At 37.7% G+C, this 22,479-nt stretch overlaps 2 protein-coding genes across 2 annotated transcripts in view; one reads left to right on the forward strand and one right to left on the reverse strand.

Annotated features, from left to right (window-relative positions):
- The window catches only part of LOC115435634 (zinc finger protein 239-like), a 695,125-nt gene that overhangs the window by 472,525 nt on the left and 200,121 nt on the right, over positions 1–22,479 (forward strand). The gene's annotated exons all lie outside the window — the stretch shown is intronic.
- Positions 396–22,443, reverse strand: sacm1lb (SAC1 like phosphatidylinositide phosphatase b). Its single transcript, XM_030158143.1, has 20 exons — positions 22,388–22,443; positions 21,764–21,861; positions 18,705–18,779; positions 18,456–18,583; positions 16,310–16,459; positions 12,368–12,427; positions 11,140–11,173; positions 10,099–10,200; positions 9,202–9,287; positions 8,206–8,292; positions 8,043–8,111; positions 7,257–7,336; positions 7,079–7,177; positions 6,859–6,997; positions 6,151–6,220; positions 5,581–5,653; positions 4,305–4,398; positions 2,994–3,086; positions 2,067–2,124; positions 396–1,938 (listed from the first exon to the last, which is right to left on the reverse strand). Exons 1-20 carry the CDS (start codon positions 22,414–22,416, stop codon positions 1,802–1,804), a joined length of 1,761 nt encoding a protein of 586 aa, XP_030014003.1. The 5' UTR covers positions 22,417–22,443; the 3' UTR covers positions 396–1,801.

Genomic DNA, 22,479 nt, shown 5'->3' on the forward strand with positions numbered 1-22,479 from the left:
GTACCTCAGGACTTCAGTCATAAAGGACTGCCCGATGACAGAACAAGGTAGTGAAAATATTCTAAAACAAAGTGCACATCTGGTTTTCTTTTTTCTGCTTTTTAAAACGAGGTGGTCGATAACAGACAATTGAGGAGTACCTCATACAGCATCACATCATTAGAAAAAAAACAAAAGTAATAACTGTTAAAATATGCTGTAGAATTATTTGACATCATCCTTGTTCATATACTTGTGTACAATGTATATGTAGAAGATTAAACTATATATGAACTAATGCATTAAGAAACTAAATAAATCCATCGCTGGCCAACGCATGTTCTAAGCAGAGCTGGGCGATATCTCCAATGTCCTCAGTTCATCAACATCAAGTACAAACAGTTGTGTCGTTTTTGTTTTTTTTTTAAAGCTGCTGGCATCATGTTTCACTTTTCACACATTCATTTAAAATGGGCTGAGCATTGCATCATGGATTGTTTCCAATATAAATGCTGCTGGGCTTTACACCTTGATAACACTACTTTAGAGTCTGTCCGCACTGACAGTTAGCTAACACTTAGTCTGATAGAACCTGCAGAAGTTTGTCTAATGGTTTTTTTTTCCAACGGTTTGAGGTCATGACAGCTGTACAGAAGCTCAGATCATCTCCATGGCAACGTTTTCAGTGCAGAAAATACAGAAACACGGATGACGATGATGAAAGATGGAGTGAATAGACATAGAAAACTTAAATGCAATGGTTGTAGGTCCTGCCGTGTTCTGTAGTTCAACGCCCCTTGTCATCACAAACACAGCTCAGTACTTTCAGTCTTTATCAGAAGCTTTATATTCATTTTTCATGTGCTTCAACCTTTATATTGATTCTATGTCTGTCACATCTTGTATAGGTTTGGATTACAACTGAAATTTTACCTACTTCAGAAGAATATCACAAGATATATATTGTCAATTTTCATTTATCCTAAATATATTAAGATATGATTCCTATGGCGATCGCCCAGCCCTACATCAATGTTAATTTTTGCAAAAGATTTTTTAAAATGCTGAAGATCCCAGGCTGCTGCTGGCCTCTAGTGCCTGATAATGCCCCATCAGGTAGTTTCTGAACTGCATTTTGAGGACGTGCACAATCATGAATCATGCCCAGGAATGCATGACATAAAGGTAGCAATAATGTGCACACAGATGCACAGTTTCAAAACAAATGAATAGGCGGTTTAACAATACTGTTCTGTCAAAGGCCGCATTCCCTCTAGCCTTTGAGATGGACACAAGGATGAAAGGTGGTCTTTAAAGCAGGCGGTGTCCACGATGGGACACAGCTGCTCTACATAGATAAATACATTGGCATAAGCAGATTTAAAGACAAAAGGCAAATACAGAATTCATGAGCAGTTGTGCTGTGATATCACAGCAGCTGAGTCTCATCCAAACGTATCCTGTTAGCAGAATGCAGTGGGACAAAGTAGTGACGTATCCTTCGCCACAGCATTCCACTAAAGACAAACGCAAAGGTTCAGTGTACAGTAAAACTAGTGGACAGACAGTCCTGTCCGTGTAATCGCTGCTGTGTGGACAGCAGCAGGCCCGTGCACTCCCAGTCTCTGTACATCATCCGCCGTTTATCGTGCACGAGGCCCGGCCCTGCTGCCCTCCACCTTCCTCCTCTTCACCTCCACCCTCTCTGTTAGTAAAGGCTCCAGGCCTGCTGATGTTGATGGTGGTGGGGGTAAAGTGATGAATACGCAGAGGATGAGGTGGTGAGCTCGCTGGGGCCAAGCTGCTTTCCACACACACACATTCAGTCCAGCTTCTCCTTCTGGACCAGCTTAGGGGCGTCAACGAAGTCCCGTCCGTTAAAGAGGATGACGCCGCCCGTTACTACACTGGCCATCCCCCAGAACAGAACATAGGCCAGAGTCTCGGTCCATGTGTCACCTGATTTGGGGGGGGGGGCATCAAATTCAGTCAGAAGTGGACAGATTCAGGACATACAAGGCACAGGTGTAAATGAATCATGTGTCTTACTTAATGTAAGAAGGTCAATGAAATGGGATTTGACTTACCAGCCATCAGCAGACAAATGATACACATGGAGAATGCTACCACCATGATGATAGGCAACTAGAAAAACAAATGAAGACATTAGTCACTAAGTACTTAAAAAACAAAAACAAACAAGGGAAAAAGTAATACCCCCACCTGGTCGCACAACACTTCACCCCTCCTGCTCACTGATACTCTGACCAGTCAGGGATTAATTTTGAGTCTTAAATTTCAATCTTTTTTAAAAACTTTTAAAATTTGTATGAAAAAAATATTTTTTAGAGAAAAAGGCAAATGTAAAAAATGTGTGTGAAATTTTAAACGAATTGGGTGAATAGTGTTAGAGAAATCAGTTGGACAAATTGTGTAAGTTGAATTTTTTTTATTTATTCTAAAAAAAAAAAAAAATCCCAAAATTTAAATTCAGCCATCTAACTGTGCACTGATCCTCTCCTAGTGGTAAAGACTATGTGTGCCCAATTTGAAAAGAATTGGGTGAATAGGGTTCGAGAAATGGGATTGACAAAAATCTCGGAAGAACAAACACAATTCCTGGTATATCTAGAGTGGGTGGGGGTATAACAAGTGAAAAAGTAAACAAAGCTTACAAACACCCCTGTCCCACCGCATAACACTTCCCCCTCCTGCTCACTAACCCTAACCCTGCCTAGTCACGGACAAATTTGGAATTTCAAATAAAAGATAATTGCAAACTAGTTTAAGCTAAATTACTGTCCTTTTTGAGTAGTTCAGTCAAACCAAGATAAACATTATTCTGCCCAAGTCTTAACTTTCAATCTGATTGCACTTTGTTGAGTTGGAAGAATAGTCTTTGAGAAACTGTTTCGACAAATTTTCTGAAATGGAGCCATTAAACTGTGTACTGGGCCCATAAGGTGGGGGTATAAATAAAAATGTACTAATATGTCTTGAATGAATCTACTGACTGTCAGGAACTTCCAGTCTTTGGGGTCCCGCAGGGGCGTGGTCCAATCAGCTTCTTCCACGGCGTAGTTTCCAAGGAACAGGTCAATGGAGTCCTGCAGTACAACAGAGCAGTTTGTTAAGTTTCACCATTGGTCTTTACAAAAGAAGAAGATGCAGCCATTGGTTTGTGGGACACTGTTTAGAAACCTGGAGTTCATATGTGAACCATTATCATCAATAACATGTCTTCAGACAGACATCTCCAGTGCATTTGTGGTTAGCGGGTTCAACTAAAAAGGCTGTAAAATGACTGTTACACAGTGTTTGATGAAGTTTATCGTGACTCAGTAAGACAGCACATAGCATTAGCTCACCCATGATTACTCACACTCCTGCGTTTCAGCCCCTTTTTGTCGTTTGGCTGCAAAAAGCCAACATGGTGATGGAAAAAATTGCGAAATACTGGCTTCAAAAGCAAAACAAAACCACTGGGTGTCACGAATTACTTACAGTCTATGAGATAAACACACAAGTTGAGCTAACTTGTAATAGCTAATTAGAAAAATAGCTGACTGACCATATAATGCAAGAGTAACTTAATATGTCTTGCGTTTATGAATAACCAGTAGCACTTAAAGGTGAGCAAGCTGTCAATTATTCCTAACACCCACCCGACTGTCACTCCGGGCTGACATCCCATTAAATATGCATAACTTTAACTAATAGAACATTAACAGGTGAGTTACATAACAGGGAAGTAAGGTCAAAGTTGAAGATAGCATTAGTTTATTGTGTAAATTCTAAAACAAACTTAACAGACTATTGGTGCTTTAGTGGCAAAGGGGGATTTACTTGTGGTTGTGGTGTGGATATATTTGTGCAGTCTTAGCCAGCTTCAACAGAGATCATTGCCTTATACATTCAGTTTGATTTCAATGTAAATGGTAAGCATACTCATATACCTGGCGATTTCCCTACCAATAAAGCACTTAGTTGCAGCACACAAAGGATTGTGGGAACCACCTCAACAAAATTAATGTGAAATTAATAAAACAACCTTTCCCAGATATAATGGTTGCAATCCACCCCTTTATCAAGTATTGTATTTAAGTCTTTGGTTGTCATTTATTTTCATTTAGTCTTGCTTTTTCACATGTTCATATGAACATGCTAATAATGTTCCAAATGTATGTGAAATGTTGCATTTTTTCCATCATCATGTGAGAGGAATCCAAACCCACTACCCCTGCACCTAAAAATGCTGGAGCCCAAACAGCACCGAAGCCTTCTGAAACCCTTCCTGGTACCATTAGAGTCAAATGAAGACTCACCTGTCTGAAACCATCGGAGAAGTTGTTCTTGTAGTATCGGATCATGGAGTTCCATCCGTCCATCAGCAGGCCCCACTTCGTCCTGTTCCCTGTCCTGAAAAATCAACATGATGTCACTCAGGACACAAACTAGTAGTTCATTTGCACTAATGGTACACACCCTTAAGGTGCCAGTCTTTTTTGTTTGTTTGTTTGTTTGTTTTAATATTCAGTTTTGATATCAAGATCCCAAAAAACAGTCTGTTTCATTCAGTTATGTTGCTTGTCGCAATATTGCAACTTTGGTGGTTAAAGGGTTAATATTTTTAATTTGGGTCCATTAGGATCACTACTCTTCTCAGGATAATCAAAAACAGTAAGTACAAAGTATGGTGTATACATTACATAAATTGGGAGATAAACTGATTTGTAAAAGATTAAAGGGGTCGTATTTTGTTAAACCCACTTCTATTAGTCTTTGGTTCATTTATTTGTGTATTTGGACCCTAATAGTTCATAAAGTTTGAATTTGAACCCTCCAGGTGCTGCAAAGCTATCTTTATATTCATTTTGGCAAAAATCAAGTGGATTTCTACAACCTGTTTCAATTCCTGCTTAGTTTGTTACGCCTATATCTAGTTACGTCACAACATTTGCACATATAAGGTCAAGACTTCCAACGAACATTTCTCCAAGTACGCCATATTTGTTTGTGAGCAGCAGCGGTTTTAGACCATACTGAAAATATGCCCAAACTTCAAGCTGATTACCTAAAATGTTTAGTTGTTGGTTGAACGGGACAGAGCAGCACAGTCAACAACCTGGAGGGGGTGGGGTGTGAAGTGGCTCATTTGCATTTAAAGGGCCAGTGCTCAAAACACCCTTTCTGGTATCATTACTCTGAAATAGGGTTGAAGATGGACCTGTGGAGTTGAATTAATGAAGAATTCAGACCTAAGCATAGCAATTACAGTTTATGGAGACCACAGGGAAATGTTTTAAAATGCATAGTTCCACTTAAAAAAGCAATATATCACTCCTTTAAGTGAAAATATAACAAAATTATGCCATGTAGTTATGAGAAAACCATTGATATTGCAATGAAAAAGACAGCAAGACCTTTAGCTCTTCAGTCTGGGATTCATACAGTGTACTATCCTCTAGTGCAAAGTTTGTCTCAAAAAATTTGTTTCCGGACAAGGGTCACAAGACCTCACTTAGCATGTGTTATAAAGGCACCAAAATTAAGCATATACTAAGTGTTCAAAGAAACAAAGTGGGGTGTATAAAGACCAACCTGGTGAAGTCGGTTTTCAGAGCTCCGGTACCAGCATACTGTTTGGCACAGGCGTCAGCGTTGTCAGCCCAGGCTGCATGTGAGGAAACACGAGGAGAAGAAACATCATTCAAAGATTCAAAGTGTTTTATTGTCACGTGTGCAGTAAAGAAACAGGTTTCCCTGTACAATGAAAATCTTACTTTGCCATCCACACTGAATGCCAAGAGCATTTAAGATGTATAAAAATAGAAGCAGAATAATTTAACTAAGAAATTAAAACAAACAAAACAAAGTGGCCTTTAAGAATGGCATGCAAATGACATTGAGCATAAAATATGAAATATATAAACTACTATTACTAAGAGAAAAATATATATTTATATAAATGTGCAATATCTGAATAATTGTGCAAACTGTCAGAGATAAATGGTGTGTAACATGTGCAAAACTGCCTGAGATAAATAAGATGTTAAATGTGCAAGACTGTCAGAGGTGAACAGTATGATATATGTGCAATTATTCAGTATAATTATTGAGACTAGCATCACGGCGTCATCGTCAGTGATCTGAAATGTGGATATGTCTAACCATTCTTATACATCTTTTCAAAGTCTGCTTGGTCTTCGATCTGCTGGCCAGCATGGAGGACTCCCATTTTCTGCAGATTTAGACAGATAGACAGATGTTTTTTATTTATCCCAAAGTGGGAAATTACAGTGTAGAAGCAACATGACAGACACACAATAAAAATAAAATTAAATACAAGAGCAAAAATAAGTAAAAAAGAAATACAACACAAGAGCAAACACTGAACACTACACATAATACATTAGAAATATAAAAAGATCTGGGTAGAACCTGAACAATAAGTGTTGTGCTAAAATAGAACTGTAAGGTGCAGAACAAGCTGTAATATTCAGAATGTGAAGGTGTAACATGATATTTAAGTGCAAACTGATTTACGACCAAGACGACATGTAAGTTAGTAAGGAGTGGAACCATTATTATATAATAATAGAATATGATATATATAATAATACCATAACTAGCTCTTAATACACTGATGATGACTGAAGGGGTAAGTCTTGTTTCATGGTGCATGTTGAGATTTTTTTGTGTGCATGTGCATTTTGTATGGGATGTGATTAGCACATCATGTTCAACAGGAATCGGCCTGATAAAAAGATGGAAAGTCATTAAAAAACCAGTGATCACCTTTGATAATGCCACACTATCAGAAATGATCTTTCTTTGCATTGCGCTACACCTTCGCGATGTGTTTTTTATGGGTCATACCCGCAGCTGTGACTGCAGTGAGCGGCGGGCCAGAAGGCTCTGAATGACATTGGTTCGGTCAAGGCAGTCCATGCAGTTACTCCGAAACGTCCCCTCCTGGGTCGACAGCACCTTCCCATCTGCGTCCACCAGGAAATACCTGCATCCACAGTCAATATTTAGACACCTTGGAATGCGCATAGTGGGTTGCACACAAGAAGCTAACAAGAAGCACACTAACCCAAATTCATTCTGCATTTCACTGACGGCATCCAACAAGATCTGCAGGCGGTGCCACCTCATCCGACTGCACTCTTTATGGAAGTCGAAGGCTATGTACCTGCAGAGAGGAACACCTTGAGCTGCATCACACTGAAAATGACCCCACCATATTTGGGAATACAGGATGGTTATCTTACTTGATCATGCCGTTATTCAAGCTCGTCACCATCTTTTCAAACGCCAACTCCAGTGGTTTCTCCGAGCCCTTTTGGTTGATCTGTGAAATAAGGATGAAAGAACTTAATGTAATTTACTGAAATCTAATCAGTCATATCATAGATGTATTAATCAGCATTAAATCAACATGTACCTGACATAAAGGTCCAATTCCAAATCACCCCTTACCTCTTCCCCTCCATTTTGGGCGCTCTTTTGAAGGGGTAGGGGTGTCCAAATTCTCAATGAGTTGGAGGGGAAGGGTTAAAGGGGAGGGCTGTTTGGCCCTCGAAACAGAGATTTTTCAGGACCACACTACAAATGGAGGGGTCTCAGAAATCTCCCATAATACTGTTCGAATCATCGGCAAGATGGAGGTAAACACAGCAAAAAAGTGCAGCAGTGTGACAAAAGAAACACATGAATGTAAGTATTTTCTTCATAAACATCTTAATCATTTGATCGACTGTTTCAATGTGTGTCTGCAATGCTATGCAAAGTGCTATGCAAACTGCATTTCTGTGGTTTGCGGTTGATAGTCGCAAAAATATGCCCAAAGCATATGTCGCATCTGTGTATAGCAGCATCGATGACTGCTGATGACGTAACAGGTCTCGAAGGGTTATCTAATTTCACTGGGGAATGTTTCAGCCTTTCAACCTTGCAACTCCATTTCAAGGGGTAGTGCCAAGGGGTGAATTGGGATTGGGTCATAAAGCTTCGATGAGTAACAGAAACAAAGGTCATAATTAGCTGTTAAATCTTACCAAGTTCAAAATTACTTGTTTTCCATAGAGAATAACTTGTGAGTCAAAGTGTCTCTGGAATCCGTCCATCTGAGAAGAAGAATGACGAAAAACATTTACATGACAACTATAACACAAGTCTACAATGCATGTTTTCATTGTAAATAAAGCAAAGACACGTTACATGGTTAATTGTTTTGCTGATCTGAGGTTTTGGCTTGTACTTGAGATTGGGCCTTTGGGACCAGTAGAAGGGAATGGAGCCTCTTGTCTGTGGATAAAAAAACAAAACAAAACAGAAAACCATAAAAGATCCCACTCATGCACTCAATTTTCCATCACAATACATACTAAATATGTGGAGGGTCAAATTGCAATAGGCAAAGTCCACAAGGGCATGGGGATAAGACAGCTATGGTTGTTAACAGCCCAACAAAATCATAAATACAAAGTCATAATATGCTAAAAGCATTTTCTTGATTTTTAGGTTTAATAATCTAGTATGTTTATCATATAGTTACTGGGAAGGTTGAGTTTGGTATTGTTGGTACCAACAGCCGCAGTATTAGTATATCCATTGTTAGTACTGGTAGTAGTTGTATTAGCAGTTATGGGTAGTTGTGCTAGTTACCGGTAGTTATACTAGTGACAGCAGTTCTAGTTTTTATTAGTTGTAGTCCAGTGTGCTATGCATCCAGTGTCTCCCCCATCCCCCTTCCCCTTGCCTCTCTCTATCTCTCTTTAACCCCAACTGGTCAAGGCAGACATCCATCCTCCATAACCATCCTCAACAACCTCCTCCATAACTGGGTCTGCCCCAGGTTTCTGCCTGTTAAAAGTAGTTTGTCCTTCCACTGTCACCAAGTGTTTGCTCCTGGAGGATTCTGTTGGTGTCTGTGAAGTGGCTTAAGAGTCTGGTTTAGACCAGCTCTAAATGTAAAGTGTCATGAGATAACTTTTGTTATGATTTCACCCTATATAAATCAAATTGGATTGACTGACTGACTGACTGACTGACTGATTGTGTTCAGTGTATGGTGTGACAGGAGAACACAGAGGATCTCAAAATCTTCATGATTTCCTAGCAGAGACTTTAATGTTGATCAATATAATCACTGATCAATCCAATGAAACTTTGACAATGAATGTCTCATGCCATGATGTCATTGCTGTAGCTCACCTGAACCAATGAAGCCTTGGCACTGTTGTACTGCACGATCTGCTCCGTTTCCACATAGTTAGCCGCATGACCTTCTGAATCAATGCCTGTCGACAAACATAAGACAATATATACTCATTTACATCCACGTAGTATGTGTCGATGTGAGGATGCATTTCTAGGTCACTCATATGTATATATGTGTTTGTCTGGTTCTCTTATGAGGACTACAAACTTCTGCAGCTCAGTAACTCTTTGTATTGTGTCTTTTTGATGTATATATAAAAAAAACATACTAGTATTATTTTTTGACTTCTTGAGTAACACTAGGCCTGTGCTTTGCCTTAAATGAGTCATTTTTCCTGATTTATCTTTAAAAACACACAATACATCTAATCTTACAAAGAACACTATTATCTTATCATTTAATCATCCTTTTAGATGTAAATCACTTTGGTCTTCTTCAAGTTGTCGTAAAGTGCTATATAAATAAACTTTGATTGATTGGTTGATTGAACACTAAGGCTTTGATCACTTCAAGATGACTGACATGCAGGAGAAATGATTTAGAGAAAAGACATCAGTTTACTGGTGAATATTAAAATACTGGTGCAAAATATCAGTCATGTTTCTAAATAATAAAGCTGTGAATAAAATCAGTTAAAGTTATCATTGAAAAGGCATTAGAAACAATACACAGTTTTCCAGTTGGTGCCTTTGCATCTTCAGTTTTTATGACAATGTATCAATATGAATCAGGTCTAATGTACATACTGTTGTGTGTATATATATCTTTTACACCTATATAGTGAATATCTAAACTTCAACAGAGATGTGCGTGGTGGTATGTGAAGCCTTTTATGATCCAGTGAGCTCCAGAGGTCACAGAGGGTCAACAGAAGGGTAAGGTGAGGTTACCTCGGACGTAGTATCGGACACCAGCTCTGAAGCAGCTCCTCCTGGAGATGATACTCCATTCAAAAACCTTCCCATTGATGCAGCTCGACTTCATGATGATAACTGGTCAACACACGGGTTAAGAAACCCACAGGACTGACAAAAAGCATGAGCCAGCGCAACACACAATAAATACATAAATAAATTCAACAAAAATCAAAAACTGTGATTTACCACATCATTTTTTACTTAATCAGATCTGTCCAGTGTTAAGAATGTACATGCTACAATATACCCAAGTATTCTTTGTTTTTTTCTGTTTGGTCAGAATTTAGCGAAATTCATCTCATAAAACTAATATAGTTCCATAACCACTGCATAAGGTGTTTTTCATGTCTGTTAATCATCAGGACAAAACAATTTTATGCTTTCAACACAATGAATACAGTAAGGCAGTATAACCAACATGGTCATGGGTCTAAACAAACACACCTAGACTACAAAAACAACTCTTTTGCACCAGATGGAACCCCATGATTCCCTAATTAATTCAATGAGAGTCTTGTAATGCCACTAGTACACTGCTTTTCCCATTACGATGATATAGGCACCCCACCTACTTATCTACAGGAGTACATGTCCATACACACACTTCCTTTACATTTATTCATTATCTATTTATTATTCTTCCCCCTAATATCATCTGTTATGTGCAATGTTTTGCAATGATGTTGCTTTGTTTTGGGTTTTTTTTTTGCTCCTCTACTGTTTTAAAAGCAAACTGTTTCTTTTGACACTGTGACACTTGCTGACAGCTTTATATTTTGTTAGAAAGATTTGTCTTTGGAGAGATGTAGATTGAAAATGTATTTGAAATTGCAATGCAAATACCAAGATGTATGGGTTGTATAAAATCTAAAAAAAATCTAAATAAACAAGTAAAAAAAGAAAATCAGACACCTCATTTAACGCTTGTGTCTGAATACATGGTGAGATAAACCAACCAACCAAACAAACAACCAAATACAATCCATTTTATAGAGCAGGAACAGAAAAGGATACAGCCATGAACCACAGGAAACACAAACTTGTGTAACTGTGAGATGAGAACACTGTTAGATGATGAGTAGCTTTACTGATGCAGATTACACAGGCAACAAACCAGAGAGTTAAGAGGAAAGAAACCACTTACACATATAGGATCCTGTCTAAGATTATGAGTTACTAAATATATTTAAAATAGCAATGACACTTTCATACATTATATGGACAAAAGTATGTGGACACATCAAATTCAGGTGTTTCTTTTCTAACAGGGGTCTGGGATACAAAACAATAATGACAAATGTCCTAATGTAGTTTTATATTGGAATATATATCATTGCATTGCATTGGTTAGTTTTGTTTAAATTCTTATCCTTGCTTCCAAAATGCCTCAGAGATGGCTTTTACTTAATTTCTCTCAACATTGACTTTTTTTTTTTTTTATCCATGACAATGATTTTAAATGTTCTGCCTCTAAATTCCTAAAATATTTTTTGCGCTCTGACTGTAAATAATAATTTTCTACAACAACTAATCATCTACTGTCCTCACATCTCACTTAGGAAGAAAAATCTCCCATTAAATTCTAAGGAAATGTTGATGTTTATATGTCAAATCAACATGAATAGGACATCTTACAGCTGCAGACATAATGTGTCCCAATATGTTTGTCCATATAGTTTAGAAACATCAGTATTGAATATTTAAATAATTTAGGTAAAATGCAGTTTCTCAGCTTTTCATTGGCATCAGATATAACCCATTTGGACCTTCAGAGACATTGTCATCTTCTGCAACATTGAGTCACCAGTAAAACCCATGGGGTTTGACCTAGGACCGTGGTTTTACAGGCTTGTTGCAGAAACATTTGTTGAAAAAGTCACCTTTCTCTAATTTGACATCACAATTTTTGAATTAACTCTGAGCTTTTATAAACATCTATATGGTTGGTAAATTAAATGTTGGAGAGTACCTGATTTTTACTGAAAACTTCAAAATGCAGAGGATATTGTTTCATTACAATTAAGTCACATTTCAGTTTCCAGTTCAAAAATATCTTACACTGTAGTGTCATGGCAAATCAAAATGGGAGAAATTAATGATTCAGTAAACTGATCTCTGCTGCATCCTCCTGGTTATAATTTTCCTTTATTTGGTGGAGCAGAAGACGCAGGTGTGAAGCCAAGCCAGACCAGTACTACTGCTGCGCTTCAAGCCAGTAAAAGAAACATTCATTTTTATTTACCTCTGGTTGTGCAATGAATTCCCTCAACAGGTGTCCATTCCACACAAAACGCTGATCTGCCTGGAAAAAGAAGAGCAACCAAACAGTGTCAGTTTCAACAAGCTAGATGAAAGACTCCATAAGACCATTATGAGGACTATTTAAGACCGATTTTCTAAGTGCTCGGTCCATATTTTGAGGCTCCTGATGTAAATGCAGCGTAGCTACAGACCAATAGGAGGCATTCGCTGGTGTCTTTTTACAGTTTTATGTTTTTGTGACTTCCTGTGTGAATTCAGTGCCTTCATATCCAAAATGTGCAGTACTAATATACACCAAATATGCTCCTCTCAAGCCAGACCAAAAATTTTCATATGCAGGTACCTATTTGAGATGAAAGCAGCTTTGACAGAGCAAATTTCAACGTATTACTTCTAAAGGTAGCTGTTCGTTTGTGTCACATTAACTGACACGTTCTATCATGATACATGGTTGAGTGTGCTCTGATTAATTCTGACCACATTTGCACATTATTGGTTATGATTAAGAGTTTTACAGCATGATGAACACATTTTTCCCCAAAAACAAATTGCTGTTTGGGCAACTTTATGAAACTTTACCTTTTTAAATCTGGGAAATTCATATTTAACATATTTTAATCCCTGAAAAACTGTTGTGTTGTATTGTCTGCATTTACCAGATGTTTGTTCTTCTCTACAGATTAAAATTGTAAAATGTTTTTGGATAATCCTATTTCTTGATTGCACACTTAAAATAAATTTAATTGAAATAAACCATCACCCATCTTAATTATTATTTATGGTAGAAATTATAATTTTTCATGTCCATAGTTATCCTCAAAAAATGAAAATATTTAGTAACTTTTGAACCAATAATCCTACTAATAAAAGTAAATAATTCAGGTAAAATGCAGTTTTTCAGCTTTTCAGTGTCATCAGATATGAGCCATTTCTTAAGAAAAACGAATGCAATTTTAAAAAATATCATGTCTCAGTTGATCAGTTTCACATGTACATTACAACTTATAGATCACAGTGAATCAACAAATACAATAAACATTTAGTAACAGGCAGAATATTGTTAAAATTACACTTTCGTCTGTTAAGAAATTTCAGGTTGTTTACATTTGTTCAGGTTATTCACAGTTGTGTGAAAGGATAGTTTGTTAATGTAAACAATTTCATGTAGTTTTACCTTTCTACACTAAAACAAAGAGAAAAAATTGTAGCCGTCATTATTTATAGGTTCTTGTGACAGTATTTTTCTGGTCTGACCCACTGGAGATAGACCAGGGATTAAAGCAAAAATTTTTCATCTGACTGAAAATTTTCTTCTGGTCAAAATCATTGGCCACTATTAAAAATGATGCAATACAATACTACTATAGCGTACAAGTTTATATAGTCAAATTTGGCAATACTGTAAAACACACTGAATGGGAGAGTGTACAGGTGTAGAAGATTAGTAACATGGACAGAAAAAATGTCATGAGTGGTATTGGTGGGGGGTCTGGGGGTCCTCCCCCAGAAAATTTTTAAAGCTTCAGGTCAATTTTGGTGCTCTCTGGTTAATTTTAAAGGGTATGAAAACCTTTGAAGCAAGTGAAAATAATAACTAGAAGAAAACCTTACAGCAAAAAATGAGTGAGGCTGCTTCATTTTTTTGCACCATGATCTAATTGGAGTTCCATCGTCTCCCTTCTCATCAAGCCATGCCCACCTCCATCTATTTTTCACGCATCTCTCAATAGATACCACTTCCGCACCTTCCTCTACAAACGTGTCCATGATGTCGTATATGCTAGCCAAAATAATCTGTACATCGTCAAACCTGCGTGTCCACATCCCCCGCCCCCCCCCCGCCAATATCATGTTCTCTTTTGATTGGAAGAAATTACGTCAACTGAAACAGAAATTATATTCCGTTACAGATACTCTCTGAGGGTATTTAAAATACTGTGGCTTTGCAAATACCAAGGGTGTTACTCATTCATTCAATTTTATCTTCATACTGTACCACACAGATAGAAACTAGAAGCACTCGGAGAGCGCAGACCTCCGCCAAGGCTGATCAGTGGCCCCCCCACCCCAAGGAGGTTATGTTTTTGCCAGGGTTTGTTTGTCTGTCTGTCTGTTTGTCTGTCCGTTAGTGTGCAACATAAAATCTGTCCATAACTTTTTGAGTTGATGAAATTTTCTGGTCTCCCCCCGTGGGCCCCCCCACCCCCGATCACCACCAAAATTTAATCATTTCTTCCTTATCCCATTTCCAGCAAACCCTGAAAATTTCATCAAAATCTGTCCATAACTTTTTGAGTTATGTTGCACACTAACGGACAGACAAACAAACCCTGGCTAAAACATAACCTCCTTGGCGGAGGTAATAAGATGCTAAACGGGTCAAAATAAAGCATTTATGCAGTCGGGTGCATAACCGCGTAAGGCCACAGCGCGCACAGCCGCACGCACGGGAAGGGCACATACACACAAACACACACACTAGTCATATACCGGCAAGAGGAGATAAGCTATGAACCCAAACATGTAGATCAGTTCTGTCTTCTTCCCTTTCTGCTGTGGTTCTTTCATAATGAAAGCTACAGGGGTTGGACAAAATAATGGAAACACCTTCTATGATGCCACAATGTTAGGTGTTTCCATTATTTTGTCCAACCCCTGTACTTGTTAGCACTAAACTAAAGTTAGCGTCTGGAGGCTGAACTTCGGTAAAGCTGAACTTGTCCATGTGTTTCTGAGGCACAGAATGAGCAGTGTTTCCTTCCAAACATAAATAGTCATCAATCTCTCCTCCCGACATAAAAATAAAGAAGTCATCTTATTATCATCACTGTTAAACCTATCAGCCCCCTGTGCGTGGCGTGCCTGTGTTAAACACCTGCAGATTCAGGACAGGATCACGGTGCCGACTGGAACTCCGCAAAACACGTGGGGAAGTTACTTCAATATGACTTTTTTCCCCCCTCAATTTTTCCATTTGACGGAAATCCGTCGTGGTGACGGAGAACTTTAATCCCTGAGATAGACTGAAATGATTTTGACTGATTTAACTGTTAATATCTTCTGTGTGAATTTTGCATTTTACATATTCATCCCATGGGCCAAACTGGACCCTTTGGTGGACCGGTTTTGGACCACAGGCCGTATGTTTGACACCTGTGTTCTAGCTGTTTTGTTTTTATGGTCAGTGAATGACAGATTTTGCCAAGAACGTTAGTTTTTCTTCAGTCTGCTCTGCTTTGATAGAGTCCATTGGGCATTTTAAACCTCGTTTAAAGACACACCTATTTGCACTGGCTTTTAATACAAGCCTGTGACTTTTATTTGTTTTATCTTCTGGTTGTGTTTTAGATGCTATTTATCCTATTACTGTGTATTTGTTTTTATCAGTTTTAGAATATCTTGTATTTATTCTTATTTTACTAGTTTTAGCATATCTTGCATTTGTATCTGCGGATATGTACAGGACTTTTCATTGTTTTAAATGTGCTACAAAAATAAATTTGACCTTGACCTAATGACCTTTTGATCTCCATGATCAATAAATTCAATATTGGATAAGATAAGATAAGTTAAGATAAGATAAGACTTTATTTATCCCACTGTGGGGGAATTTCACAGTTAGCAACAGCAGAAATCGCAGAGAGAAAGATGGGTAGAAAAACCATACGAATGAAAGTTAAAAATATAAAGAGAAAAATAAGAAATTTGACATATATATAAATATTTATATAAATAAAGAATTTAAATTAAAAATTTTACATTATTTACATATTTACTATTATCTGATTTTCTCTGAAAAATCCAGAGGATAATATTATAATAATACAGATATACTATGAAAATCAGTTCTAATCATTTGGGAAATGTTAAAAGCCTTATGTTTTAAATACGCTGACATAAAGACAGACTGGACTCTGCTCACCCTCTCCAGGAGGCTCATCTCCTGAAACTCAGGGCTGGTGTTGGCCAAGCGCTGCAGAGAGTGGGTTAGGTCGTAGTCTGTGGCAAAGTAGAAACCATCTGTGTGAAGCACGTTGTTGATCATGGACAGGAAGGACTTGTTGTCTTGCATCTGAAACAAGAGACAAATCCAACACCAAGGGAGATAATCACTGAGGACAGAAGGCATAAAATCACTCATAATTCATTATAGCATATTTTTTACAGACAAAATTTGAAAACTTATCCATGACTTTTCACTGATGAATTATATAAATTCCATTACCATACACAACCTTAAACATTAACAAGAAAAATACATAAATAACAAATGAATGCAGTTCATTACTGGATGAAGAATAAATGCATCACCCCAACTTTTCTCAGCTTGGTTTGATATTATTAATAGCCCACTGTGTTTGCACTGCAGTTTTAGTACTTTTCTTTTAGTACTTTCTTGTGGCAGATTGCTATAATGACACAATGTAAATACACTGTCATGTCATCTTCAGCAAGACTGTTACTGTGAAACATTCGATAGAGGAGGACACATAAAGTGTACGTTATAATTTCTGAAACAAACTGCTTTTTAATATTTTCTCAGGCAAAAACATAGTTGCTTGGACTCAAATCTTTGGTTGACTCATCCTACTAGAGCAGTGCATTAGGCAGTGAGCCATGCACCCATGATTTGCATGGTTAATTTTCGAAAAGCATGGCCAAAAAAATATAGCAAGCTGCGCTATTTATCAATATATTGTTCTCTTACCTTGTCACGGATATTACCATGTCAAAATGCACAATGGACAATTAGTGTTTCTCAACAGGGGCGGTACCCCACGTAAAGACTCCGTAAGAGCAAATTTGTTTTTGGCTAGGAATACCATATACCCCCCACGCCAATTATTTTCAGATTTCCTTCATATACAAAGAAAAATTAGGCTGCTAAGCTATTGTTTTTATTTTATTGAAACAATATATGTAAAAAAATATTATTGTTATTATTTATGTTAAATAACAAAAATCCATCCACAAACTGAGGGAAAATCCTCAATTTTCATTAGGACAGGGGAAAAACCTATGACCTATGTCTCTCAAAACGGTGGATTTGCTGATTGGGTTGATGTCCCTAGGAGACAATAAAGTACCTTGAACCTTGATTTTGCCGAAAGATGAGATTTTACAAGGACTTCTCCTGGTTTTCCATGACATAGGAACCCTGTTACTGACCCTGTTACTGGCAAAGATAGTAACAAATGAGGTGCACTCTTATCTACTAGTCCAAGTGTACGTGTGTCAATGCAGTAAGATACACTATATGGACAAAAGTATGTGGACACGGGGGGTGCGAACAGATCCGCGGACGGGGGGGTGAACCGTAAGAGTGGGAGAATGAAACTCAAGATGTTTATAAGACGGGGGTCTCTCTCTCACTCTCTCTGAAGTACTGCAGGCTCCTATGGATTCCCCAGGTGCCAAGGCCAAAAATAAATTGGCAGTCAATAGTAAAATGACTTGTCGACTAAAAAAAACTGCCATCGACTAATTTTCATGGTCGATTATGTTGACTAAGTTGACTAATCGTGGCAGCACTAGTTTAAATTGGTATCTTTGATTTCAAAATACCTCAAAGACTGATGTTTCTAAACTATATGCGCATAAATAATGGGACACATCATGTCTACAGTTGTAAGATGTCATGTTCATGTTGATTTGAGCTAAAAACATCAATATTTCCTTAAAGTTTAATGGGAGATTTTTCTTTTTCTTCCTATGGGAGACGTGAAGAAAGTAGATGGTTAGTTGTGGCAAAAAAATATTATTTACAGTCAGAGCATGAATATTTACAAATTTAAAGGTAGAACATTTAAAATCATAGTCATGGATAAAAAAGACAAACAAAATCAATGTTGAGAGAAATTAAGTAAAAACCATCACTGAGGCATTTTGGAAGCAAAGGCAACAATATAAACCAAACTAATTAATGCAATGTACTGATATTTATCCCACTATAAAACTATATTATGACATATGTCATTATTGTTTTGTATCCCAGACCCCTGTTAGAAAAGAAACACCTGAATTCAACGTGTTCACATACTTTTGTCCATATGGCATATATGACCCACCTGGTTGTCTGTCAAGTGCAGGATTGTCTTCTTATATGAGATGATGTCAAACTCCAGAGCCTTCCACACAGGGTGACCCAGCAGATCTCCCACCTTCTTCTTCTTTGTGATGACAATGAGGTACATACCTAACACAAACAAGCACACGGTGGGGAATCACACATTACACAAACTTCTGGGATCTTGTAGCACAGATATAGCTGGTGGTTGCCATGGTTTCCAAGACTGACCCGTTCTACATTCACCTACCTGCTACCAAACGCATCGTCCCCATAAGTCCACATATTTGCCTGGCTTCAGCAGATGCAGGGACGTCCCTCCTCACTAAGACCCAGAACAGGGAGAGACCAATGTTTAGAAACTGTTCTCAGAAAAGATTTATGGGATCACCATCATCTGAACCAGCACTGCAGCTAATGATGAGATCCACCTTGTGAACTGTTAGTTCACTGGTTACATGGTCTGTATACAAACCTTGACCACATTGTTTAATATTAATATCAGAATAAAGTACAGGATGAAAGCAAGACAAATCATATTCTTTGTAAAATAATCATTTTGACATCTATTTTCATCTGCTAAATCACAACAGCAGGGAACATCAAACACTTTTTCAGAGCATATTTCATTCCTATTTAATCATGGAGACCATATCAGTGATATCAGATGTTGAAAATGAGTGTACTGTATGTGTTTGTATATAATGGACTTCTGCTCCCTGTCTGTGGTTATGAAATAGAAGCCAAAGTCCAGCAGTTATCTGCTAATATACATATTCTACAGAATGCCATGCATGAAAAGACTCAAAACTGGCACAGTAAAAAAAAAGAAAACAGGAAGAGGAAAAATATGAGGAGAGTGAAAAGGTTCTCAGACAAATGCTTTAATTTCAAAATACCCAGTGCACATCCCCCTGCAATTCTACAAAGAATGAATCTACCAATGGAAACACAGACTGCAAAAGTGTTTAGACTCTAATGAAGAAAAAATAGAAAAATTATTTAGTTATTTTGATAAATAAACTTTTTATTACATTTGTCTGCGAACTTCTTGACTCTCCCTCGTACTAGGTATAGGCGGGAAATGAATGGACGATGACAAAATCTAAGTTTATTTTAGTCAGTTACTGGCTTGAGCAGGATCATGTTTAGTGACAATAATAAATGTACTGAAATGCTAGAATGACTGCAATGTAGTACGAAGCACTTTCTTACAATGCACTGGGTTACTTCATCCTAAATGGAAGAGGTACATATCATAGCTAGTATTTTTCTACAAAACAAGTCGACATATGAGTGAAACATAACAAAACAAAGCATTCTTTGTTTCAGACAGATTAGACTACTGATATTTAAGCTTTTTCCTAGCACTTGTGAGTTGAATACTTTGTTCATTTTTTCAAGTGTCCCAACAGGACAGGAAATCTTTAGACATTTGGCTACAAGTCGTATTTAGCTGGGTGACATATGTCCTCTATGAAGGGTCCACACACATTTTACAAAATTACAAATCTCTACAATGAGATTTCAAGGACTAATAGTATAAATTCAATGACAGATAGCAACCTTAAGTACATACAAATTAAATAGCCTTTTACATTGTCAGATTGTTGGTTATTTGGATGGACTGCAATAATAAAGATCCAACATTATGTAAACAACGCAAACAAAGAATGTTTTTCCATCAAATATCAACAACAAAAAGCCATCCTAATACTTAAGGCCTTCATACACCAACAGGAAACTCTGATGAGAGGTTTGCATTCCTTTTGCATTTTAAAATTCCATGACTTTTCCAGGTTTTTCAGAACCATGGGAATGCTACCTATATGGCCCTTACATCTGCATTCTCAGCCCCACCCATAAGAATCAGAGGGCTGAGAGTTTTAATGTAATGCTGCATTTGAACACAGGAGGAAAGGACTCTATGTTGATGTGAAGCTGAATATACATACTACAGACTTTGGGGTCAGGTCATATCACTGTAGAACTAAAACTGACTAAATTAAATGTAGAAACTGATCTGGGGGTGTTTGATGTAATAGTCACAGACTGTAACTACTTGTCAGAGTATAACAAATATGGACAGGCAGCAGTCGACTGCATTGAAAATGCAAGACAAAGTCTGCTGATCCCAATCGCACAGTAGCTCAAACACACAGTGAGAGAGACATCCTCTGCTTTACAGTGGGAGCCATATTATAGGTAAATAAAAGCACTGTATTGCCAAATAAACACAACCTCACCTTGCAGTACATTGAAAAAGATCATATCCAGTGTAAACCTTCCTGGCATCACACCAACACACAGGACCATCACATGCCAGGATGCTTTACTGTCTCCTGTGAAAACTAGTACTGTGTTTTGAGATGATGAACTATGCTGCCTTTTGACATGTAGATTAATGAGGCTTTTACTGAAAAAGCAATACACACAAACTAATATCCATTGGCAAATATCACTCAACTCACATATGAATCTAGACTAGAAGCCTCAGAGGTGTTAACCTGAGTATCAGTGAGTGGGTAGGATTCGATCCATCTCTGGTGTAAGTGATAGCTGCCTGTCACACAGGAGTCTGTGAACAACACTGATGTAAATGATGATTGAGAAAAGATACTGAGACTTACAGTTTTTCAGTGAATTGTGGGGGGCAAAGATGCTGTGACAGCTTTTTTGTTTGTCATTTTACTAAAAACTATGCACTATGCAAACATCATCTTGAGTCTATATTATTATATAAATAACTCAAAGAAATATAAAACAAATCTGTTGAATGATGAACAACACATACTACTCAGATCTCAATAGACGACCCCTACTTTTAAAAAGTTTATTGATAAGAAAAATATTATTTACTCTGTCTTACATGGTATTTTTTTCTCTCTAGAAAGGAAGAGAAATCTTAGGTAATAAATGTTGAGGAAGAGTACTCAATCAGGCAGTAAAGGGCTAAACGTTAAAAATATTTATGAGATCTGCAGAAGATAGAAAGCGTGTTTTCATGGCATACTGAACAGCCTGTGAAATACTTTTAAATCAAGTTAGCACAAAGCATTGTAATATTCCACACTGTACCCAACAGAAAGGCTCTATGGTTTATATTATACTGAATTGTCCAAAGGATCTTAAATACTTTGCATGTAGCTCCGATCAAGTCAATTCCTCAAACATGGATCAAAAGTTGACCCTAAAAAACATTCAACGAAGATCTCCTCTGAAAAAAAAAAAACATGTTAGTCCTGGCTTAATCCTTGTCACTATGCCTCTGTGTCTCACTACTGACACTAAATGAAACCCTGCTCTTACCTGTGAGGGTCATCTCTGTGGATACTCTGTCAATAGCCAGGACGTCCACACAGCCATCATCATTGGCCTCGATATAAAACTTCTCTGGTGTGGTGCGCCTGATAGGATCAAGATATATACATTTAAGTAAGTCAAACTGATACAAACATCACATCAGTCTCGGCAACATCAGAACAAAGCAAATGAAGACAAAACAGAAGAACAGAGCTAATGCTAACTGTTAGCTCTAACAGACTGGACAAACTGCCACTTGGACCTAACCACAGACCTAGACAGCTGTTCAAATCATCAGTTTAGCAATTAACAGTTCTTCTACAGACAAACAAAACGTGGCACTTTCTCTTGAATAACACTAAGTGCTATTTAAATAAAGTATCGTTTATTACTCTGTGCTATGAAATATAGCACATTAAAAACTATGTAAAGACAACTTTCTGTCAAATCAGGTGCGGCATTAGCACAGGAACAGTAACACGATGCCAGCGATTACATTTGTACAACATACACATTTATGCTGGTTCAGCTGTCAGTACGACAGCCATACAGAGATTCCTCACAAACTAATTTAGTGTGACTATACAATAAAGCTAAGCAGGTGTCATAGTAATGTTGCAGAGCACTTACAAGTTGAAACTCTCATAGGTGCTCGCCATCTTTCCTCCCGTTTGACCTCAGTGACGTGTCAGCGCGCGGCTACTTCCGGTATCAGCTTTGGG

This window comes from Sphaeramia orbicularis, chromosome 16, assembly GCF_902148855.1.
Source record: "Sphaeramia orbicularis chromosome 16, fSphaOr1.1, whole genome shotgun sequence".
In the NCBI taxonomy this organism is placed as follows: Eukaryota; Metazoa; Chordata; class Actinopteri; order Kurtiformes; family Apogonidae; genus Sphaeramia; species Sphaeramia orbicularis.